At 44.4% G+C, this 24,862-nt stretch overlaps 1 protein-coding gene across 3 annotated transcripts in view; it reads left to right on the forward strand.

The window, feature by feature from the left end:
- Window positions 1-24,862, forward strand: part of LOC121584908 (coronin-1C-A) — a 60,444-nt gene that overhangs the window by 28,582 nt on the left and 7,000 nt on the right. For all 3 annotated transcript variants that reach the window (XM_041901151.2, XM_041901153.2, XM_041901152.1), the window contains exons 2-5: window positions 3,500-3,699; window positions 18,388-18,510; window positions 20,737-20,866; window positions 21,384-21,565. In XM_041901151.2, the coding sequence (XP_041757085.1) occupies window positions 3,500-3,699; window positions 18,388-18,510; window positions 20,737-20,866; window positions 21,384-21,565 (635 nt within the window). The remainder of the gene's footprint in view (window positions 1-3,499; window positions 3,700-18,387; window positions 18,511-20,736; window positions 20,867-21,383; window positions 21,566-24,862) is intronic.

Raw genomic sequence — 24,862 nt, forward strand, 5'->3', positions numbered from 1 at the left:
ACTCAGCGACCATCCTTTCAAGTCCTGCCACAACATCTCAATTGGGATTAGGTCTGGACTTTGACTAGGCCATTCCAAAACTTCAAATTTGTTGCTTTTTAACCATTTTCATGTAGACTTGATTGTGTGCTTTTGATCATTGTCTTTCTGCATGACCCAGCTGCGCTTCAGCTCACAGACGGATGGCCTGACGTTCTCCTGTAGAATTATTTGATACAGAGCAGAATTCATGGTACCTTCTATTAAGGCAAGTCGTCCAGATCCTGAGGCAGCAAAGCATCCCCAAACCATCACACTTCCTGTGGCAGTACTTCAAATGAGCAGTTCTTGCTTGAAAACCCACAAATGTTGCTGAGTTAAAGCAGTTCTGCATGCAAGAGTGGGGCAAAATTCCTCCACAGCAATGTGAGACTGATCAGTCATTGTCATTGCAGCTAAAGGTGGCACAGCCAGTTATTGAGTGTAAGGGGGCAATTACCTTTTCACACAGAGGAATTGGATGTTGGATAACTTTGTTAATAAAATAAGTATCCATTTTTTTTGTTATTTGTAAACTCAGGTTCCCTTTATCTAATATTAGGTTTTGGTTGAAGATCTGATAACATTCAGTATCAAAAATATGCAAAAATAGAGAATCAGAAAGGGGGAAACACTTTTCACGACACTGTATCTATGAGAGGTTGAGGATGCCCTGTAATCACTGTCAAGCAAAGACTTATCTCTTGGTTTTATTAGACTGTGATTACACTTTAACCTGTATGGTTAACCTGTATGGTTAATCTGTATGGTTAACCTGTATGGTTAACCTGTATGGTTAATCTGTATGGTTAACCTGTATGGTTAATCTGTATGGTTAATCTGTATGGTTAATGTGTACAGAAGGAGCGAAGCGCAGAAGGAGACGAGACCAAAAATACATAACATAAAAAACGGAAAAGGAAAAACAAATGGTTCTTGCGATAGACATTTGGAACATCGCGCTAAAACATCAATCCAAATTACAGTTGAAGTCGGAAGTTTACATACACCTTAGCCAAATCCATTTAAACTCAGTTTTTCACAATTCCATCTTAGGTCAGTTAGGATCACCACTTTATTTTAAGAATGTGAAATGTCAGAATAATAGTAGAGAATTATTTATTTCAGCTTTTATTTCTTTCACATTCCCAGTGGGTTAGAAGTTTACATACACTCGATTAGTATTTGGTAGCATTGCCTTTAAATTGTTTAACCTGGGTCAAACGTTTCGGGTAGCCTTCCACAAGCTTGCCACAATAAGTTGGGTGAATTTTGGCCCATTCCTCCTGACAGAGCTGGTGTAACTGAGTCAGGTTTGTAGGCCTCCTTGCTCGCACACGCTTTTTCAGTTCTGCCCACAAATTTTCTATAGGATTGAGGGCAGGGCTTTGTGGTGGCCACTCCAATACCTTGACTTTGTTGTCCTTAAGCCATTTTGCCACAACTTTGGAAGTATGCTTGGGGTCATTGTCCATTTGGAAGACGCATTTGCGACCAAGCTTTAACTTCCTGACTGATATCTTGAGATGTTGCTTCAATATATCCGCATAATTTTCCTTCCTCATGATGCCATCTATTTTGTGAAGTGCACCAGTCCCTCCTGCAGCCAAGCACGCCCACAGCATGATGCTGCCACCCCCGTGCTTCACGGTTGGGATGGTGTTCTTCGGCTTGCAAGCCTGTCCCCTTTTCCTCCAAACATAACGATGGTCATTATGCCCAAACAGTTCTATTTTTGTTTAATCAGACCAGAGGACATTTCTCCAAAATGTACGATCTTTGTCCCCATGTGCAGTAGTAGTCTGGCTTTTTTATGGCGGTTTTGGAGCAGTGGCTTGGGATTGATTTGCACTTTTCGCACAAAAGTACGTTCATCTCTAGGAGGCAGAACGCGTCTCCTTCCTGAGCGGTATGACGGCTGCGTTGTCCCATGGTGTTTAGACTTGCGTACTATTGTTTGTACAGATGAACGTGGTACCTTCAGGCGTTTGGAAATTGCTCCCAAGGATGAACCAGACTTGTGGAGGTTTACAATTCTTTTTCTGAGGTCTTGGCTGATTTCTTTAGATTTTCCCATGATGTCAAGAAAAGAGGCACTGAGTTTGAAGGTAGGCCTTGAAATACATCCACAGATACACCACCAATTGACTCAAATGATGTCAATTAGCCTATCAGAACCTTCTAAAGCCATGACATCATTTTCTGGGATTTTCCAAGCTGTTTAAAGGCAGTCAATTTAGTGTATGTAAACTTCTGACCCACTGGAATTGTGATACAGTGAAGTATAAGTGAAATAATCTGTCTGTAAACAATTGTTGGAAAAATGACTTGTGTCATGCACAAAGTAATGTCCTAAACGACTTGCCAAAACTATAGTTTGTTAACAAGAAATTTGTGGAGTTGTTGAAAAACAAGTTTTAATGACTCCAACCTAAGTGTATGTAAACTTCCGACTTCAACTGTATATCGCCCAGCCCTACTCTCGGCGCTCTACAAGTTGACCCTAATTATCTGGTTCCTCATTGCCAGTGTATGAGGAAGTACACAACAGCCAATGTAGGCCTAGTTCTTGTACTTCTGGTGGTGGATCAAAGAAATGGTACAGTTATGCTCATTGCTCAACTCTAAATAATGTCCAACGCTGGCTCGTGTCTGCTGAATGTCAGCCTGGTGGAATGACAGAGGAATGGGGAAGGAGTGTTAGTCTGATCTGCCACATGGCTCCTCTGGCTGTACTGTAATGCTGCTGGAGAACCTTACATTAGGGTGCGTCCCAAATTGCACCCTATTCCCTATATAGTGCACTACTTTTGACCAGTGCCCATAGAGAATAGTAATAATGGGGGGGGGGGGGAATCAATAGGGTTACGTATCGGGATATTATTATTTAACTATATCGTATCTATCGTTTTGACAATATCAATATTATTTTTGCGCTAGTTGGCTGTACCTGCACCAAAACTCAGTATTTTTCTTTCATAGCTTGTTCTCCAACTTCTTTTTAAATAGGCAGGCAATTTGTTTTCAGCACTTTATTTCCATGACTGATCAAAACTTGTTTTTATGGCTCTCCTTTGTCCCTCTGCAGTATATGATGAGCAATATGTTTGGAACATGGAATCTTAATAAAATCACAGTATCGAATCGCAATACATATAGAAGAATCATGAGAATCGCAATACATATCATATCGGCACCTAAGTATCGTGATAATATCGTATCTGGAGGTCCCTGGCAATTCCCATCCCTAGAGAATAGGGTGCCATTTGGGATGCAAACGTAGTCTGACTGCGGCTGAGCCTCACACATCTGGGAGGGGAATGGGTACAGGGCTCAGAGTAACCAGGAGAAAGAATTGCCATTTCCTTTGACATATCCCTTTGCTTGGTTTTGTCTTTTATATCCTTGACTGTGACCATTTCCAAACTAAACCCCAACTTCTCTCTACCCATCCCCCTCCCCCGTTCCGTCCACTGCCCAGATATGTTCAGGCGAGTTGTGCGAGCGAGCAAATTCCGTCATGTATTTGGCCAGGCGGTGAAGAATGACCAGTGTTACGACGACATCAGAGTGTCTCGGGTCACATGGGACAGCTCGTTCTGCGCCGTCAATCCCAAGTTTGTCGCCATCATCATAGAGGCCAGCGGAGGCGGGGCCTTCCTGGTCCTCCCTCTTCACAAGGTGAGTCTGTGGGATTATTGACTATAAATGCTGCATTGTGTGCATCTGTCAGTGGGTTTCTCAAGGAAACTTATGTCAAGCAACGGAGAGTTTCTAGATTCATATGGGCATGTGCACTTGCTGCCTGAGCAAACTTGGGCTATGGCCTAGTTTGACCTATCTCTGTGGCTTCGACACACACTTTGGCCTGGGCCAGGCTTTCAACACTCCCTGGGTTTCAACACTCCCTGTCTGCAGGGAACAACCATTCACGTCACACACAGCACAATTTACTGCTGAGATAGACCCACACACACCCAGGGGAAATCACACATTGGCCACCTACAAATTCCAACCCTGCAATTTAAAAACACAACTTTTTGTGTGTGTTCGAGAGCCTACATATTTCCCTTTACTCATTCATGAGGATAAAGTAGCAGCATATTGTGTGTCAGCAGCATCACGAGGCATGTTTCAGGCTGTGGTTGAGGACAGACAGACGGAGGGGATTTCTAGCTGTGTGACTGTGGTCTCTGGTGGCCTGGCTGAGTGGGTGAGATTGAGATGGATTCTGACAGGCTGGGTTGCTCAGCAGTACCCACTGGTGGTGGTCAGTGGAGAGAGACTGCAGACTGACTGGCCCAGATGTGGGAGACGGACACTCTTTGGTACTAAACTCAATATTCTGAGGAAGATCCTATAGAGCCCTTTCTGTGTTTGCAAACATTGCCGCACGAGGGCGATGCGTGCAAGTTGGTGGCAGAACACGGGGGAGTTCTTATAGAACAGCAGCAAAAAACAGCCTCTGTACATGTTGCTTATGAGTGCATTTCCCACTACTTTTGGATTATAATTGGATTTTAAGGCTCGTATGAATGTCCTGCTTAATATAATGTTTGTGTCATCGCAAATCAACTGCATTATAGTTAAACACTTCAACTTCAACCAGTGAAATGCTTCTTTGGCTAGCTTTTCCTACAGCCTATGGCAATGAGCGTTAGCATTCTAGCTAACAACTGCTGCATCCATAATAGTTATTTTGCAAAGATCACAACCAAATATAATCTTAGACTGTTCAAGCAAGAATCAAAACAGCATTGTAAGCGTATGAGAACCCGAAAAAGTTATTTTGTTTAGAAGTAATACAAACTTAAATGTAGGCTATGTTGAATGGGCGCAGATGGCGATGGCTTTCTTACTGCAGCCAAGAGTCGCGCGCATCTGTGCGTGACATCAGTGTGTTGTGTATTGGAAAGGGGTCTATTAGTGCTGTCTTTCTATCAACTCATTTTCTTATTAGTAACTCAGTCTTTTTTCACCTCTTCTATATTTTGAACAGAAGGAAGGCCAAGGCCCTGTCAGCTCCGAGTCAGTTCAGATTTAATGATTGGACCCTAAATTACCCAGCTGTCTTAAAAGATTTACAGTTCATTCTCAAATATGTATTTTATCTTCTCTCAGGGAGGGAAAATACAGTACCGTAGAATGCTGTAGCAGCTATCATCCACCTTTTTGTTCTTTGTGCTTGTTGGCTTTCTCTTATGTCCTCAGTGGCGGGGTGACGTACGTGTGTGTGTGTGTGTGATAGTGTAGTTACAGTGGCGAAGATGTAAGAGGATCATATAACTTAAGGGGTTTTAGGGTATTTTAAGAGGAAAGCATCCAAACTGGCATCAGATATTTGATAAAAGCAGGATGATGAAGTCTGAGACTTGGACACAATATGAATGCAAACATGGGGACCTAGGAGGACAGGACAGGGCTGGAAGTGTTACAGTGCCTTTGGAAGCTAGGGTACTCCTGATGGACAGCAAAGGCCAGCCAGACAAGCTTTTGCTTTCATCTTTGCCCTTGTTAGCAGCAAGGTTGTTTTCCAGTGAAAAATGTATGTTTTGCATAAAGTAAATAAACATACATTTGCATTTCAGATTTAATTACAGGGAAAACAGACAATGTTAGTGTCTGAGCCACTGGGATGATTGTCAACCCTCCCTGAGTGAGGTTTCCTAACCCTCACTATAGGCTGGCTTGCTCTCTCATTTATCATAGCGTTGTGTACAACACAAACTAAACCAAAGGCCTCTGGGGATGGAACCTTCCTGTGCTGCTCACCTCCATATAAGGGTCCTTGACAAGCTCAGACCATTTAGGTCAGACACTCGTTGAACCCAATGGGGGAGGGGGGCCACTCTGGTCTGGAATGTCCCTTAGTAACCCAGTTAGGTGTTATTACATTGTCATTAGTGGTCAGTAGTATATGTCTGGCTGCAGCAGACATACACATATACACACACACACACACACACACACACACACACTGCTTGGTGGGGTTATGATTTGTCTGTTCCAGCAGTGCCCCAGTGTCAGCCAGCCAGGGCTTGATATACCCTGTGTGACATACAGTAAGTGCTGTATGTCTCTATCTGCCCTGTTTGTCTGGCTGTGTGTCTGTCTGTTGACAGGCCTGTAATCAGAGGAGGTCGGTGGGCCTTGTCATCTGACTCTGCTTTGGCACTGGAGACCGGATCGTCTGGCCTGTCATCACACAGCTTTACACCTCTCGGCACCTCACTCAATACAGCCACCGCCTGCCTGTCCCACTCCCAGCTCCCAGACCCTGGCTGTGTGTGTCAGGTCTAGACTGGCTTCTGATTCTCTATCTGACTTCTGAGAGATTATTCTGCTGTAGTCTCTGACTTTGTACAGTAAGGGTGTGTTCGCAGAACATCGTCTGCTTTGACTGGTGAATTAAAAGTGGACGGAGAGAGTGATGGCTTTATGCGCAGAGCAAAGTGTAATTTCCACAAACTCTTGTTTTCAGATCTGCTTAGATACTGGCTGGCAGTGTAACCGGTGTGAAATGGCTAGCTAGTTAGCGGTGTGCGCTAATATTGTTTTAATCGGTAATGTCACTCGCTCTGAGACCTTGAAGTAGTTGTTTTTTCCCTTGCTCTGCAAGGGCAGCATCTTTTGTGGAGCGATAGGTAATGATGCTTCGTAGGAGGAATTTGTAGATGTGTTCAGAGGGTCCCTGGTTCAAGCCCAGGTTGGGGTGAGGAGAGGGACGGAAGCAACACTGTTACAGCTGCATGGACTAATCTCCTTGGAATCGTGTGGGAGATTTTATTTTAATGTCCTATCAACAGGCCATGCTCTGAAACTCTAAGTAAGAAGAGTTAATATCGCTTCAAATGGCCATTTGCGTTTTGAAAGATTTGGCTTTTGTTTCCACGATATGTCAAAATGAAACGGGCCAGTAATCTTTTAGAGAAAGGACGGGTCCATCTGGCTGCTATCTCCATATAAGCTTAGAGAACACGCATCTCTATGGCAGCGTGGAAAATATTACTCTGCGAACAGAAAAGTTAGACTGCATTAATAAACACTGCAGTTTCAGGGTTGTAAATGGCTGTTTGACTGGGACTCAACCACTACACACCATGATGTTTAGAAGTAGCCTGCTGCTGCTCCTACGATTCAACCCCCAGAATATGCAATTTGTGGCCCTAATCTCATCTTCATATGGTCTACCTCCCATCCACATCCAGTATTGTTGGTGATGAGTCAGAAAAACCACAGCAACCCTCCAAATCATTTTATGTTTGAGCTTTGACTCATGGGCATTCAGATTCACCCCTCATACTTTCCTTGCACTTGCCTATTATCCTAAGTTTGAGTGTGCTTGAGCTTGTGGAGCGATGCTGTGTGTGAGGCCAGAAAGTGATGGGTCTTGGCCTGTGACTTGGGGTGGGGCCTGTGGTATTGGTCAGTCTGTTGCGCAGGGATGTGCTGGGTCTGTCGTCTGTGTTTCTCGGTCTCATGGTTCTGTGTGTAGGTGGTGGTTCCTGTGGCAGGCCAGGTTGACTCAGCGCCTCGTTGTTGCTGCCTGCCTGTTTGGCTGCATTGCGTCCTGTCAGTGTCAAGTGTCTGACTGAACGCATGTCGTCTTCAACCCTCACGCTTTCAATTTCCTCCTTTCTCTCTCTGCGCCTGACGCTCTGCCATTTATTCCCTCATTTCCATATGTAGGAAGCGGTGGGAGACTGAATGCTGTAGGAACTGTGCAGCGAGACATTCTTCTCAATCTGCCTGGCCCAACTCTGGAGGAGAGGGGCTATATCTCAATGAACCACAAGTTCTGATTTATATTCCCAAGCCTTGGAATCCTTCATTTGATTCAGTCAAGCATGAAATTGTTGAATTCTTCTTGGTGACTGGCTGGCTCAGTGGTCTCTTTATGTTCCATGTACAGTGTCCATGTGTTAGTCAGTGTGACCATGTGTTAGTCAGTGTGTCCATGTGTTAGTCAGTGTGTCCATGTGTTAGTCAGTGTGTCCATGTGTTAGTCAGTGTGTCCATGTGTTAGTCAGTGTGTCCATGTGTTAGTCAGTGTGTCCATGTGTTAGTCAGTGTGTCCATTCTGGTGCTCTTTTGGGATAAAACTACAATCAGGGCACCCAGTGTATATGGGCTCATGTTCTAAACCAGTGGTTCAAACATTCAGATTTGGCCATGTTCTGTTTGGACCAATCCTCAATCCCCATTCATCAATCTTTTAGCTTCAGAAATCCCTGGGTGTGTGGACTGTGCGCACACAAATAAGCACACACACACACACACACACACACACACACTCCCTACCTAACTCTTACACATGCAAAGGGGGTATTATAAGTGTCTTCCCCCACACTGCTCAATCTGTATTCCAGGATCTCTATACTGCCTCTGCTGCTGCCGTCGCCACTGCTGCCGCTGTCCTGCTGACTGCAGATTTGACCATATATGGCCATTCACTGCTCCCCGCCTGACGGCCTTCCAGGACCATTTCCTCCCTGCCTCTCCATTGGCTGCTAGCATTGCCAGTTCTCTGTGATTTCAGGGATAGGCTGGAGAGGAGAGAGGGGCCTAGATGAGATTCTTGAATCAAGTGTTGTCTGTCAGCCAGTCCCTCTGTGGATCTCATTGCCATGTTCTGTTGGTTATAAGGGACACTATTAGTGCCATTGGTTTTCTAATAAAAGGTTTAGGACTATGCTTGCTTGTTGCAATTTTTCATTATTTGTAAATAATTTTTTCTTCAGGGAAAATAAATGGCCTTTGTGAATGAAGCGGAATCTCTCCCCACTATTGGTCAAGTATTTTGCTGGTCGAGTGACAAAATCATGTCCCTATAAACCAGTGGTCACCAACCGTTTCTCAGTCAAGATCACAGGCTAGTATCAAACTTTGCTGTGGCCGGGGTCGTGGAAACTGTAGGTAGGCACGGTGATTTGAGCTATCCGATTGGCCAGCGCAGTAGGCGCACTCGATTTAGCCACAGATCTCCCGGGCCACCGTGTAGGCGGAGTTTGAAATGGTTAAATGGGAACACTTTGTTTGCCTACCCGGTGCGCAGGGCTTCTGAATCAAGTGCACCTACCGCCAACAGCGTGATCGACCGGTTGGTGACCACTGCTATAAACCTTTTGTTAATGGGGTTTGTTAGAATGTTGGGCCCAGGATTCGTTCATCTTTTGATCTCTATGACAAAACACTTTCCATGGGCAATAGACCTCCAGTTTCTTTCTCTCGCTCCCTCTCGCTCCCTCTCTCGGTGTACCTGCAGGCTTTCTCCCAACCTGACTGGGCCTGGGCAACCACATGTTGGTCTTGGCTCCTACCCTGCCATCACTCATGCCTGGCCAGCTGCCCTCTGCTCTACCCCTCCATTACCGTGTTAAAGCTGGAGCAGACCTCCAGCCATGTAGTCCTAGCAGAGAGAGGGCCCAACCGTGGTGTCCTGTCCAGTCTGACTGTACTCTACCTCCCATGGAGACCAGCCCGGGGTCTGACTGGTCTGCAGGCAGCAGCCTCAGCTGTTCTTTCAAGTGGAAAAGTAAAAAGGTCCATTGTGCTCGGAGGGAAGCATGCGTGTAAGAGCCCTCCTATAGAGCATCACATGTTTTGCTGTAAGGGTGTGTTTGTGCATGACTCATCTCTTGGGTTTAGGTATTGAAAGTGTTATTGTTAATGTCATTGTCCATAACATTTTTTATATCTTGTTATGAGGTTTTGTGCAGCTTCACTTGTTGCTATGCAACAGGTCTGCTTGCTTGACACACATTTTTTTCTCACAGGATATTAGACAGCACATAGCCTAGTCCATGCCCTTGTGTGTTCTGGTCGTTAACATCAAAAACGTGTAGACTGTTGAGGACTGAGATTAGTCTTGAATGCTTAATTTAATCTAGCCTTTATTTGATGGGTTGCCTCAGTTTCGCATCAAGATTGACTGTGCTATTCAGCCCCTTTCTACTCATGTCAGTGTTTTGCTCAACAGGATGTCAAATATCTCAACTCCCACCTCGTCTACATGAATCACACACCTACCCTGTCTCCTGTCTCTCCCACCGGGCTGGTTGCCATGGAGATGATGATCAGCGGTCTTGTCTGCCATTCCTTGCTCTGCTGGTTTGGTCTATTTCAGGAGTAACTCTTTGTGTTCCTGTGTTGTGAAAGTGTTCTGTCATGTCACTTAACAGCCAGGCATGTAAAGGGGCTGTGATGAGTAACAATCTGTTCCTACATGTAGAGTTTCCTACTACTCTGCCTGGTCTCTAGCTTAGAGCACTATTATCTCTACTTTATCAGCACCTACTCACTCACCTTGCACCTTCTTCCTGTGGTTACTGAATGACATTGGGGTAAATATTATGACCGTGTAATAAAACTCTGGCCTGGCTGTATCTTTGATACTGTACCTGCCTCAGGCTGCCGCTCACCCTCCAAGGGAGGAGTCAGTCAGAGCCAAGGTAGGTTGCCACAGGCCAGTCCTTGTACTGCTCCTTATTATTTCAATGTTAATGTAGCGTAGTTACCTGTGTTAACCTGAATTTAGGAGGTTGATTGTTTACTGTCAGCCTGATTTTCATTACGCGTTGAACAGCCGTGGTCTAAAGGAGTAAGACGGCCTACATGTGTATGTACTGCACTCTAAAGGCAGCATGGTGGTGCCATGCCTGCCTTAGAACTGTTGAAACCATTTTGGCTGTGATCTGTTGATTGGCAGTCCTTTCCTAACCATCAGTGACCTCACCGTACACAAGCATTCCAGCCTTATGTAGATAATCACGACGCTATCAAATAATATGTATTCAGGCTTGAAGCGAGATCCTCATGTACTTCCCTCGGACCGTGGAATTCCTTATTGTGTTTAGCAGACACTAACAAAATTAACACCTCAAAGAGTTATGTGATTAACACCCCTGCGGTCCTCTCACTCTCATTAGTCACAGCCATACCAGAGCTGCCTGGGGCCGAGGTGTGGAATGTCTGGAAAGACAGGCTCTCAGGCTCGCTGGACGGCACGGTCGGCAGCCCTATGAACTGTGGTGGTAATAGGCCTACAGCAGTCCTAGAGCAAGTCTGGCCTGGCTAACTCACACTCCAGCGCACTCACAGAGACAGAACACACAGGGCTGCCCTCACTGCTGCTGGGCTCAATGTCCTCTCTTCACAAGCTAACCATGTAGATGATTATGTTGGTTGGGTGAGAGCCTGTACTGTACTGGTGTGTTTTTTGGTAAAGAGCAACAAAAGTGTTGACAAGCGTATCATTTGAACAAGGGTGTGAGATGTCTAACAGCTAGAGTTTACATGTGAAATGTTCTGAGGAATGTGAGTCTCCAGTAGAGTGCTGAGGTTCTCCCAAGACCCTGTGCACATGGTCCTAGTCTGTGATTGCGTATTAAATGGCACCCTATCCCATATATAATGCACTTATTTTGACCTGGGCCCATAGGGCTATAGTGCGCTATAGGGAATAGGGTACCATTTGGGGCACAGCCTTAATGTCTCTGTGGTCTGTGGACCAGGCAGCAGCTAGAGGACACAACACAACTATTTCAGCAGGAAATACCACTGAGCCAGGCAGGCAGCACTACAGCACTTATTGGATACTACTGTATAATGTAGCAGTGTTTGTCATTCACGGTCAGCACATATATGCCCATCTACTGCACATACCCAGGTCATAGTCTGCCATCTCCACACCTTTGTCCCTGTAAATAAACAATCGGGTCTACTGGCAACTGCAGGGCTCCCTTGCAAAAGTGACCTTGGTCTCAATGGGATTCCGTGCTAAAGTAAAGGTAAAATAAACTACTGGAAACCTGCAGCTCATCATGAATGACCCACTGCTGTTTACGTTCTGCATCTACGTCATATCGCTGAGTCTACCTTTTTAAGCACTGCGCAAGACCTAAGCAGGAAAGAAGAAATGGTAGAACTGAGCAGTGTCCTTTATATAGGCCTAGCCTACATCCCTCTGTCACACCTGGTCCTCTGCTGATAGAGCCTAGATTGAGTCACCCCTTTCCCTCACACACCTCAGTAGCCTACACCCCTCCACACAGAGTTCTGGCTTTTCTTGCTGCACATCCTGCTGCTTACAGGAGGATTGAGAATCACTTTCAGGCCACTGCTGCAATATGGGCCACTTTGCTTGGAACCACGCCAATCTTTCTCTGATTCCACAAACGACTCTCTCCCTGCTCTGCTTGTCCTCCTTCCTCTCTGGCTAAGTATTCAGAGAAGCCTATCCCTGACATGCTGATCGCACCGCCCGCGTTGCGTGCGTGAGTATTGCAAAATAAATGTACACGTTATTCAATCATTTAATCCAAACTGCCCACGCGTGTCAACGTGAGTCTGCGTAGCCAGGCGCTAAAATAGAACTTGGTTATATTTGTGACGCTTGACGCGCTGTAAGTCATGCCTCTCATCTCCTCGTTGGTTTTTAGGAGCATATACCCACGTGGGTGATTGAAAGATGAACTGAAGTCCACACTCCAGTCCAGTTGGTGGTGGTAATGAACCTTAAAGTTGGTTGCCAATAGCCATGTAAAGCCCACAGAAGAAGAAGGAAGAAGACTGAAGGAGGAGAGATTACTAGAAACTGACTAGGTTTCCCCTTTTATCTGTGGATAAAGTAGAGTAGAGAACACATGATTTTGTGTGACTCAAAATGGGTCAAAATTCTACAAAGATCCAGAAAGAAATGACCTTGTGCATTTCAGATATAATAACAACCCAATGTTTACATTCCAGGACTAATTAGCTAGCAACAGCAGGTTTCATGTGTTTTGACCTGTCCCCAAATTAATATAGTTGGTTCAGAGTTCGTTTTGATATTTCAACCTGCGTGTCCTGATTTTGAGTCTGGTGTGGATGGACGAAATCAACATGCGGACGCACGCGTGTTCCCGGGCTAGTCAGCATGTTACTCACAGGCCCAGAACAGGTGCTTAGTATTCTGATGTTGGATTGCCGGGAGTGTTCTCTGGACAAGGCGAGGCATGGAGCCATGAACTAGGTCTTGTGATTTTAGATTCACACACCTACGCACGAATAGCACACTCACATAGACTGGACTTTGATCACTGAGCTTGGAGTTTGAGTATGTGTCATGGCCCAACTCTGTCAGTCAGGTGAGGTTGTGAGGGCTGTGAATGTGTCCTCGATCTCTGGCGCTCCCAAAATGAAACACCTTTTTCCAAATTAGTTTTTGTTGAACTGTGACTCACTGACCACTTGTAATCAGGTTTTAACCTAATAGGCTCATATGGTTCCTTTATGATTGAGAAACCTTAATGATGCCTGTGTTTAACGGAGTAAATACATATAGGCCAGTTTAACAAAACAACTACCCAGTGTCATATAATCTAGTCCTTGCCAAATCGAACAGTGAGTCAGTCATGTTGCTTAGTAATATCAACAACAGGACTGTGTGTGGTGTATTGTGACATGTGGGCAACAGAGTCGAACTGGACAGTCTTTGTTTTCCTCAGTGGCACAGTAGGGAAGTGATGGAGAAAGATGGTGGAGACCTCAGACAGCATACTGACTCATATCCTGGTCTGGATCCTAGTGGCCAGTCCACTGCCTGCTATTACACAAGCATTTAGACATAGGGCCTAGACCGCCCACTCAGGTTCATTATTTGTAACCTCTCTCTGTCCACGTACGCTTCTAGTACATCTCCATGAGGACAGAGCAGCTGCATACTTGAATCTGGTTGTGTTCTCTGACTTCACACTCTTAGGTTATTATCTGAATGGTCATTCTAAGCATTCGTCTTGAGTTTTGACGTAAAACTAAAGGCTGTAGTATGTAATTCTTACATTCCCTGTTTGTTGTTTTCTAATGTCTACAGAGACCTGGAAAGCGCTTCTCTACCCGTGACTGAATATGTAGCACTTATATTTAGCTCCTCTGAAACCATTGTTGTCATGGTGCCCAGTCTAATGCTAGAATGGCTGTGGGCAGTGCGTGATATTCATGAAGCAATCCATTATGCTTTAAATAGGGCTGCAGCCATTACAGCAGGGCTCTCTCTGCCTCAGTGACATCATCTCTGTCAGGCCCTGCGGTGGTCCAGCTGGGGATTCAACAAACGGAAGCAAGGAAAAGGGCGTGTCAGTCTCCCAAATCCAACCCTAACCTCCACAGCATTTTCAGAGCTCACGTTACCCAGACTTCACACTGTGGAGAGCACCTGATCCTCAAATCACTTGGGGTCAGAGTTCAAGATAGAACCCGCCCTCCCAGGCTAGACTGAATTTAGTCAGCTGGGTGGCCGGGAAAGCCTTCTGTTTGTCTGGCTCCTTTTGTTGTGTGCGTGTGTTACATTTGTGTGTGTGTTGTATGACGGCTGGGAAAGTTATTTCTGGTAATCTGGCCTGTTGTATAAGGGTGTTATATAAGGGGCTCAGATTCTCAGGGTTTCATTTTAAAGAGCAAAAACTAAGCATCTGCTGGCATGTCTATGAGGACGTTATTACCAACAACATGCCTTCATTTTAGGGCTGTCCCCAACTCAAAAAAATATTGGTCGACCAAGAGTCGTCCTGTTCTTTCGACCAATCGATTGGTTGAAATGTTTAAACTAATTTTTCCATATACAGTGCCTTCGGAAAGTATTCAGACCCCTTGACTTTTTCCACATTTTGTTACGTTACAGCCTTATTCTAAAATGGATTAAATAAAATGTCCTCATCAATCTACACGCAATACCCCGTAATGACAAGGTGAAAACAGGTTTTTAGACATTTTAGCAAATGTGTTTAAAATAAAAGAACAGATACCTTACTTGCATAAGTATTCAGACCCTTTGCTATGAGACTTGAAAATGTCCTTGAACTTTCTACAACTTGATTGGAGTCCACCTGTGGTAAATTCAATTGATTGGACATGATTTGTAAAGGCACACACCTGTCTATATAAGGTCCCACAGTTGACAGTGCAGGAATTGTCTGTAGAGCTCCGAGACAGGATTGTGTCGAGGCACAGATCTGGGGAAGGGTGCTAAAAAATGTCTGCAGCATTGAAGGTCCCCAAGAACACAGTGGCCTCAATCATTCTTAAATAGAAGTATGGAATCACCAAGACTCTTCCTAGAGCTGGCCGCCCGGCCAAACTGGGCAATCTGGGGAGAAGGGCCTTGGTCCAAGAACCCGATGGTCACTCTGATAGAGCTCCGGAGTTCCTCTGTGGAGATGGGAGAACCTTCCAGAAGGACAACAATCTCTGTAGCACTCCACCAATCAGGCCTTTATGGTTGAGTGGCCAGACAGAAGCCACTCCTCAGTAAAAGGCACGACAGCCCGCTTGGAGTTTGCCAAAAGGCACCTAAAGACTCTCAGACCATGAGAAACAAGATCCAGGCTCTGTCGTAGCCGGCCGCGACCGGGAGACCCATGCGACGGCGCACAATTGGCCCAGCGTCGTCCAGGGTAGGGGAGGGAATGGCCGGCAGGGATGTAGCTCAGTTGGTAGAGCATGGCGTTTGCAACGCCAGGGTTGTGGGTTCGATTCCCACTGTAAGTCGCTCTGGATAAGAGCGTCTGCTAAATGACAAAAAAAAAAAAAAAAAAAAGATTCTGTGGTCTGATGAAACCAAGATTGAACTCTTTGGCCTGAATGCCAAGTGTCACGTCTGGAGGAAACCTGGCACCATCCCTACTGTGAAGCATGGTGGTGGCAACGTCATGCTGTGGGGATGTTTTTCAGTGGCAGGGACTGGAAGACTAGTCAGGATCGAGGGAAAGCTGAACGGAGCAAAGTACAGAGATCCTTGACGAAAACCTGCTCCAGAGCGCTCAGGATCTCCGACTGGGGCGAAGGTTCACCTTCCAACAGGATAATGACCCTAAGAACACAGCCAAGACAATGCAGGAGTGGCTTCGGGACAAGTCTCTGAATGGCCCGGCCAGAGCCCGGACTTGAACCCGATCGAGCATCTCTGGAGAGACCTGAAAATAGCTGTGCAGCGACGCTCCCCATCCAACCTGACAGAGCTTGAGGATCTGCAGAGAAGAATGGGAGAAACTCCCCAAATGTAGGTGTGCAAAGCTTGTAGCGTCATACCCAAGAAGACTTGAGGCAATAATCGCTGCCAAAGGTGTTTCAACAAAGTACTGAGTAAAGGGTCTGAATAATAATGTAAATGTGATATAGACTACACACCCTATGTGTTTGAATAAACTCAACTACATATGCACTGAGCTTGTCTGATGCTTTAAGCACACTGTTTAATTAAATAATTAAGACACACAAATGAATCAAGAACGAGCCCGATGGCCACACTGTGTAAAAAAAAAAAAAAAGACAGCGAGTGCCTGTGTGACTGGCGCACATTGTCTCGCTCCTCCCTACTGCAGCCAAAAGGCACCACAGCAAAGCAAGTGTTTATTGCACTGTCCGTGCTGAAGCGGCAACATCATTTCAGCCATTTAGTTTCTTACTTGTTTCTGACTGAAAAGTTCTGTTACGGAAATCCTTAATTTGTTTACGAAAAACATTCCCTATTCCCTCAACCCTTGCTCTCTTTACGTGAAACATGTAAGCATCGCATGCATGTGAACAATAGGGCCGGACCTATAGCCTATCATAATCACTTCAATAAATTGGTTATAACAAACGCTGAACACAGTAATGGCGACAGCAAAATGGATACAGAGGACATGAAAAATAAACTATAACGGGCGAATGTTTACTGGTTTCTCAGGAGGGAAAGGGGAAGTCAGATCTGTGGAAGACATTTTGATTTAATTGTGGAAACTACTGGAGATCAAGAAAAAGGAGTGTATATGAGCAAGCGTTGCGTGAGTGTTATGTCTGCCAAACAGTTGCTGTTCGATTACAATATTTTACTTTTTTCTGACCATTTGGAACAATGTAAACAACACTAAATAAATAAATGCACCAATCTGTTCTAACGGGAAAAAAATATCTAAAAAGTATTTATTACAGCTGACTAAAAACAGTTGCATGCATTCGTGAATTGCGGTTTATTTATTGTTTAGGCTAATTATTCAAAGCTCCCTTTGTTAATTTTAAAAATAAAATGCTTGATTTGCATTTCAAAGCATGAATGTCTCGTATGCTGTGTGATGGCATGAATGAATTAATGTTTGATTTGATACAGTAGCCTATATATTGAAGTATAGGCCTAATTAAGTTACGGTATTAAGACTAAACAGGATGCGCTCTTAGGCCTACAGCTTGATGGTGGTTATACAAGGCTACTATAGAAAGCCTACTAATGATAACGACATTATTATTACGATCATCATTATAATAATAAGTAATTGTAATAATAACAATAAGAACATCAAGAAAAAGGAGGGTATAGGAGCGAGAGCTGCGTGCATATTATGTGACAAACAGGTGCTGTTAGATTACAATATAATTGTTCTGCCTGTTTGGAACTGTGTAAACAACACTAAATAAATGTATAAGTAATACCTGTCTGTTCTAAAAAATAAATAAATAAAAAGCCTTTATTACTGCATAGCAAAGATTAAAAACAGCCGAAATTGCTTTATCCGACATTTGGCCGTTTGCATGAGGCTTGGTGCTCACGGAATCAGTAGGCTATTAAACAAACACTCAAACAGGCAACAGAACAATGATCGGTCTTATTTCTGTAGATATGGTGATTTCTAAAGCCAGGTACATTTAACAGTTAAGCTATTGATTCTAGACCTAATTAAATTGGGGTTTCCTCGCTCCTCAATTTTCGAATACAATTAGGCTAAGGTAAGGGCTGTTTCCTTGTCGCTGCCTCCGCCGCATTGTTCTCAATCCCAATATGCTGGTTAACTTTGCTATTATGCACATAGCAACATAGGGAAAGGCGCCAATTCTACGGCTCACTGAAGATTGTTTCAGAACCGCGGACAGCAACCGTGAGAATCACAATACATATCGTATCGGCACCTAAGTACCGTGATCGTATTGTGAGGTCCCTAGTAATGCCCAGCCCTAGCCAAAATGTGTGGTTTTTACCTGATAGAGCTCCTCCTCTTTGGTTGGAGGGGTCTTCCTGTTGCCCTCGCCTCAGTCACTGGCCTCCTTCACACAGCAACACATTAACAGTCACAGGGCTATGCATGGTTTCTTCACATCTGCGCCATCTCTCATTCTCCCTCGCTCTTTTGTGGAGGTTGAGAATTCAGTCTCCCTTGCCCCCCTTCTTCTCAGGCTACGCCACAGTATTTGTCTAACAATGATTCTACCCAAGGATTGAATGACTGGAAACTCATTTTCTAAGAGAGAGTGTGAATGTTATTTTTCTCTCTGTGTGTTTGTGTGTGTTTCCTCAGATCACCTAAGGTCATACACCTCAGTGTCTCTGGTGTTAAATCTCATGCCTCTGTTTCTCCACAGTCGGGCCGCATTGACAAGGCCTACCCCACAGTGTGTGGTCACACGGGCCCTGTGCTGGACATCGACTGGTGCCCCCACAATGACCAGGTCATCGCCAGCGGCTCGGAGGATTGCACGGTCATGGTAAGATTTACAGTCACCCCTTTCCTCACGCCTCAGCAGAGACTGTCCCTCTCAGTGGAGTAGTACAATAATGTATGTTTACACTTTACCTGCATATGTACAGTATACACACACCCTCTCCCCGATGCCAACTGACAGATGACCGGTTTTGATTGTGAAAGGCCAGACACTAATAGCGTAGGGATGGGTGCAGAATCAGATGGTGATAGGGTAGCTAAGGATACGTGCAGGCAGGGCTTGCACTCTAGTCTGGATTAGATTAGACCCAGAGAGAGACGTGGGGAATGATTTAGCCTTTTTATAGGGATGAGGTCACTAACTTGTTTGAGGCTGGTGCTATACTCTATGTCCTTATTTGGGCTGTGAATAGCATTGATCAGAGTGTGTGCTATGTTCTTAAGTATGCTTCTATCACTTCCCAACCTGTCGGCATTGGCTTCCCCATGCAACTCTATGAACGGCAGAAAAAGTCCTCTATCTGTGAATCGATGCAGTGTTCCAAGTATATTTACAGAAGTTGAACCGTCAAAGGTTCCTCTCTCTTCAGAACATTTGAGATTGCTGCTAGAAATACACTCTGAAAAGGTTCTCTAAAAGTAATGTTGACTTTAGATTAAGTGTCGTGATGAACCGTGTTATTTCTGTTGAGACTGCTGTATCCATAGTTACCTGTTGCAGCTAGAGTAGGAGCTCTGATAGTGTGATAGTGCAGCGGTGAGACTACATACTGTCACACAGTCTACTGCTGTCAGAGTTCCTAGAGATAATGACTTTAAACTTCAGTCTTCATTTCCGTAGATACATTTTCTGATTCTGCAATGTGTACCATATTTGAATAGTCTCTACTGGCTGTATTCTCACGAGGAAGTAAGCTACTCATTATGTACATGAAAGGTAACTAAACTAAATGACTGTAGCCCCGTATCACTCACTCTTGTCATCATGAAGTGCTTTGAGAGGCTAGTTAAGGACCATATCATCTCCACCTTATCCATCTCCCTCAACGTCAACAAAACGAAGGAGTTGATTGTGGACTACAGAGAGCACACCCCCATCCACATCGACGAGGCTGCAGTGGAGCGGGTCAAAAGCCTCATATTCCTCGCCGTGTACATCACCAGACCTGAAATGGTCCCTTCACACAGACAGTGTGGTGAAGAAAGTGCAACAGCGCCTCTTCAACCTCAGAAGGCCGAAGAAATTCGGCTTGGCCCCTAAGACCCTCACAAACTTCTACAGATGCACAACTGAGAACATCCTATCAGGCTGTATCAGCACCTGGTACGGCAATTTCATCGTCCGCAACCGCAGGGCTCTCCAGAAGATGGTGCAGTCAGCCCAATACATCATCGGGGGCACACTGCCTGCCCTCCAGGACATCTACAGCACAAGTGTCACGGGAAGGCCAAGAAGATCAAGGACCTCTGCCACCCAAGCCACGGCCTGTTCACCCCACTACCATCTAGAAGGAGGAGACGGTACATGTACATCAAAACTGGGACCGGGACCAAGACCAAGAGACTGAGAAACAGCTTCTATCTCCAGGCCATCAGACTGTTAAACAGTCACCACTAGCCGGCCTCCTCCCAGTACCCTGCCCTGAACCTTAATCACTGTTCTAGCCGGCTACCACCTGGTACTCTACCCTGCACCTTAGAGACTGCTGCCCTATGTTCATCGAGTCATTGAACACTGGTCACATTTAGTAATGTTTTACCCACTTTATATGTATATACTGTGTTGTAGTCATAGCTCATCCTATATAACTACTGCTATACACACCTTTTCTATTAATATACTATCAACACACACCATTATATTTGCTTATTGTTTTGTTTTGCTAGGTATTATTACTGCATTGTTGGAGCTAGAAACACAAGCATTTCACTGCACCAGCAACATCATCTGCAAATCTGTGTACATGACCAATACACTCTGATTTGAAAACATCAGTATAATGAGTAACCTTGAGTCTCTGTTGCCCCCTTCAGTCTCTTGGTTGTAAGTGTGATCTACTGACTTCCTGTCACAGTGATGTCAATCTAAAAGGGTTTTTGACAAGTTAGTTCATGTGAATGTACTGCTTTCTGTGGTCCAGCAGTTTACAGCTTTATTACACCGGCTAACAGCAGGGAAACTGCAGCTGTATGTCTGACCTCAGTATATGATCCTATAGTGACCCTAGCTATGTCCTGGTCCTGACCTTTGACCCGTGTCTGTCTGCAGGTGTGGCAGATCCCTGAGAACGGGCTGGTTACCGGCATGTCTGAGCCCGTGGTGGTCCTGGAGGGACACTCCAAAAGGGTTGGCATCATCACATGGCACCCCACGGCACGCAACGTCTTGCTCAGTGCTGGTGAGTGGCGTCCTCCTGTCCATTTAAAACCCTTCTCATAACATGTCGTGACTGGATGGCCTGTGTGAGGTGGACATTTTAAATGTTATCATTATAGTTCTGGTTCAGCCTCTGTGCCTCTGCTTTTGTGGTTGTAATCTGTGTCATCATCAGCCCTCTCACTCTCTCTGCCACCCCCCCTCTCTAATCTTCTCCTCGCGCTGAGAGAAGTGGCAACCTGCTGTGAGTTTGCATCACTCCCCAAGGCTTCATTTCCCCTAAACACTGAGATTCCTGATCACCGCACATCTGTCCTCATTGACTTTAAAAATACCGCTTTACTCAGTTTTTACCCTCCATGTCAAAACCAAACCAGAATGAGCTATGAGTTGTAGATGGTATTATCTTGCCATATCAGTGCTATTTGGCATTGTCCTTTTTCCTTTTGTGTAGTATGTGTATATTAATGTGTATTAATCTCTCTTCAGGCTGTTTTATGTATGTATATTATATAAAATGTGTGTTCCTCTCTCCTCAGGCTGTGACAACCTGATCATCATCTGGAACGTGGGGACGGGCGAGGCCATGATCCAGCTGGAGGATATGCACCCTGACGTCATCTTCAGCGCTTGCTGGAACCGCAACGGCAGCCTCATCTGCACCGCCTGCAAGGACAAGACCATCCGCGTCATCGACCCCCGCAAGGAAGAGATTGTAGGGGTGAGCACCACTGACTAGGATTTAATATTTTCCCCCAAAAAAAAATCCTTCCCGAGAAAATTGGAACCGTCCTGGTACAATCCCGGTATTCCCGTACAAAAAGGAAATACTATTTAAAAGCATATAATACCAGCGAAAATGATTATACCGCTGTAAATGGAGACATATGGACTGGAATCTTAATGGTTTCTTGTGGTAGGTATATTTGTCACAATTTAATCAACTCAAAGTTCTGTCAGTCACCATACTATTTCGTTGTTGTAGCCTAGTTTAAATGTAGACCTAAAATATTATGAGGTTATTACCCTACAGCCTAGTGAAAACTAAAATTTTTGTTTTAGTGTACCTTTGACTGACCTGGCTGACATCTTTCAGTCGAAGGTACAACAAAACAAAAAATGTAGACTCCCCTTGCACTTGGCTATCAGGGGAATTTCAGAAGATTGTGGCTGTTTTTACTTTATGATAACCAGCTTATTGTGGTGACTTTGTCACAGGGAACATATCCGATTCTCCGCTAAACAAACAAGCGAATAGGTCTAGTAGTGGAGATTCAGCACCATGGATAGCGCCACGATTGATCAAATCCCACGAATCTGATTAGTAAAGATTTGTTCACTCGCTTTTGTTATTGGGGAAATACATTTGAATTCAATCACTTTTTGACAGCATCCCTTTTGATTTAAACAAAACTTTCCATACATGTTTGCCCATGGAAGAAGTGGTCAGAGTGACTTTAGACTTGAATGCCAAAACATTTAAGAGATAGAGGTGTTCAAAGTTGACCCATTTTGTATACCATACCATGAGACATCCATGTCTTCATCGCTGGCAAAGATAAACAGTTAAGTTTGATATAATTTTGTAAGCTTACAAACAGGGTTGTCAAACTATTTGATAATTTCTTGGAAAATGTTTTTAAATAAATGATATAGAATTGTTTTACCTTTTAATGTCAATTATTTAATGTATGAAGCCAGAGACTTGATATGTCCGGTTCATGCAGGTATTCGCAAGTGCATATTTTGTGTTTTTGCATTAGTGCGGCATAAACATTTAATATTATTGGCCCACGGGACCGCGATACTTTTTCTTGGGAAACTGGAAGGAGCTTGGTCGGGAAGTCCCGGGATACCAGTCACCGGAATTCAACTCTACCACTGACAGGACTTTTCACTAACAAACCTGCTCTATAGGGTGGTCAAATTCCCAAAGTTTCCAGAAATCCCAGTTGGAATATTCCTGGAATCAGGAAGGAATAACTATGAAATCCGGGAATCCTCCAACTGGGAATTCTGATTAAACCGGGACATTTTGGGAAAGTTACTGGAATTTTGCAACCTTACTAATGTTTCTACTCATCTCAACAATTTGTTACTATTTTCCTAGTTTCGTAAACCTGGCCCTAGGCAACAGCAGTGACTAGGGTCTGGTATATTTCCTAGTTTCGTAAACCTGGCCCTAGGCAACAGCAGTGACTAGGGTCTGGTATATTTCCTAGTTTCGTAAACCTGGCCCTAGGCAACAGCAGTGACTAGGGTCTGGTATATTTCCTAGTTTCGTAAACCTGGCCCTAGGCAACAGCAGTGACTAGGGTCTGGTATATTTCCTAGTTTCGTAAACCTGGCCCTAGGCAACAGCAGTGACTAGGGTCTGGTATATTTCCTAGTTTCGTAAACCTGGCCCTAGGCAACAGCAGTGACTAGGGTCTGGTATACAGTACCAGTCAAAAGTTTGGACACACCTACTCATTCAAGGGTTTTTCTTTATTTTTACTATTTTCTACATTGTAGAATAATAGTGACGACATCCAAACTATGAAATAACACATATGGAATCATGTAGTAACCAAAAAAGTGTTAAACAAATCAGAATATATGTTATATTTGAGAATCTTCAAAGTAGCCACCCTTTGCCTTGATGACAGCTTTGCACACTCTTGGCATTCTCTCAACCAGCTTCATTTCAATTAACAGGTGTGCCTTCTTACAAGTGAATTTGTGAAATATCTTTCCTTCTTAATGCGTTTGAGCCAATCAGTTGTGTTGTGACAAGGTAGGGGTGACAGTCCATCATTACTTTAAGACATGAAGGTCAGTCAATCCGGAAAATGTCAACTTTTTTAAAGTTTCTTCAAGTGCAGTCGCAAAAACCATCAAGCACTATGATGAAACTGTCTCTCATGAGGACTGCCACAGGAAAGGAAGACCCAGAGTTACCTCTGCTGCAGAGGATAAGGTCATTAGTTAACTGTACCTCAAATTGCAGCCCAAATAAATGCTTCACAGAGTTCAAGTAACCGACACATCTCAACATCAACTGTTCAGAGGAGACTGCGTGAATCAGGCCTTCATGGTTGAATTGCTGCAAAGAAATCACTACTAAAGGACACCAATAATAAGAAGAGACTTGCTTGGGCGAAGCAACATGAGCAATGGACATTAGAACGCTAGAAATCTGTCCTTTGGTCTGATGAGTCCTAATTTGAGATTTTTGGTTCCAACCGCCGTGTCTTTGTGAGACACAGAGTAGGTGAATGGGTGATCTCCGCATGTGTAGTTCCCACAGTGAAGCATGGAGGAGGAGGTGTGATGGTGTGGGGTTGCTTTGCTGGTGACACTGTGGTTTATTTAGAATTCAAGGCACACTTAACCAGCATGGCCACCATAACGTTCTGCAGCGATACGCCATCCCATCTGGTTTGGGCTTAGTGGGACTATCATTTGTTTTTCAACAGGACAATAACCTAACACACCTCCAGGCTACGTAAGGGCTATTTGACCAAGAAGGAGAGTGATGGAGTGCTGCATCAGATGACCTGGCCTCCACAATCCCCCGACCTCAACCCAATTGAGATGGTTTGGGATGAGTTGGACCGCGGCGTGAAGGAAAAGCAGCCAACAAGTGCTCAGCATATGGGGGAACTCCTTCAAGACTGTTGGAAAAGCATTCCAGGTGAGGCTGGTTGAGAGAAATCCAAGAGTGTGCAAAGCTTTCATCAATGCAAAGGGTGGCTACTTTGAAGAATCTAAAATATATTTTGATTTGTTTAACACTTTTCTGGTTACTACATGATTACATATGTGTTATTTCATAGTTTTGATGTCTTCACTATTATTCTACAATGTAGAAAATGGTAAAAAAAAATAATGAAAAACCCTTGAATGAGTAGGTGTGTCCAAACTTTTGACTGGTACTGTATATGACAGACTCTTTTTGGTAACTTAAAAAAAAAAAAGATATGGGGTGGGTCATGCCAGAACGTCGTGATTCGACGTTTGCAGGCAAAACCTTTGC

This window comes from Coregonus clupeaformis, chromosome 16 (genome assembly GCF_020615455.1).
Source record: "Coregonus clupeaformis isolate EN_2021a chromosome 16, ASM2061545v1, whole genome shotgun sequence".
Lineage (NCBI taxonomy): Eukaryota > Metazoa > Chordata > Actinopteri > Salmoniformes > Salmonidae > Coregonus > Coregonus clupeaformis.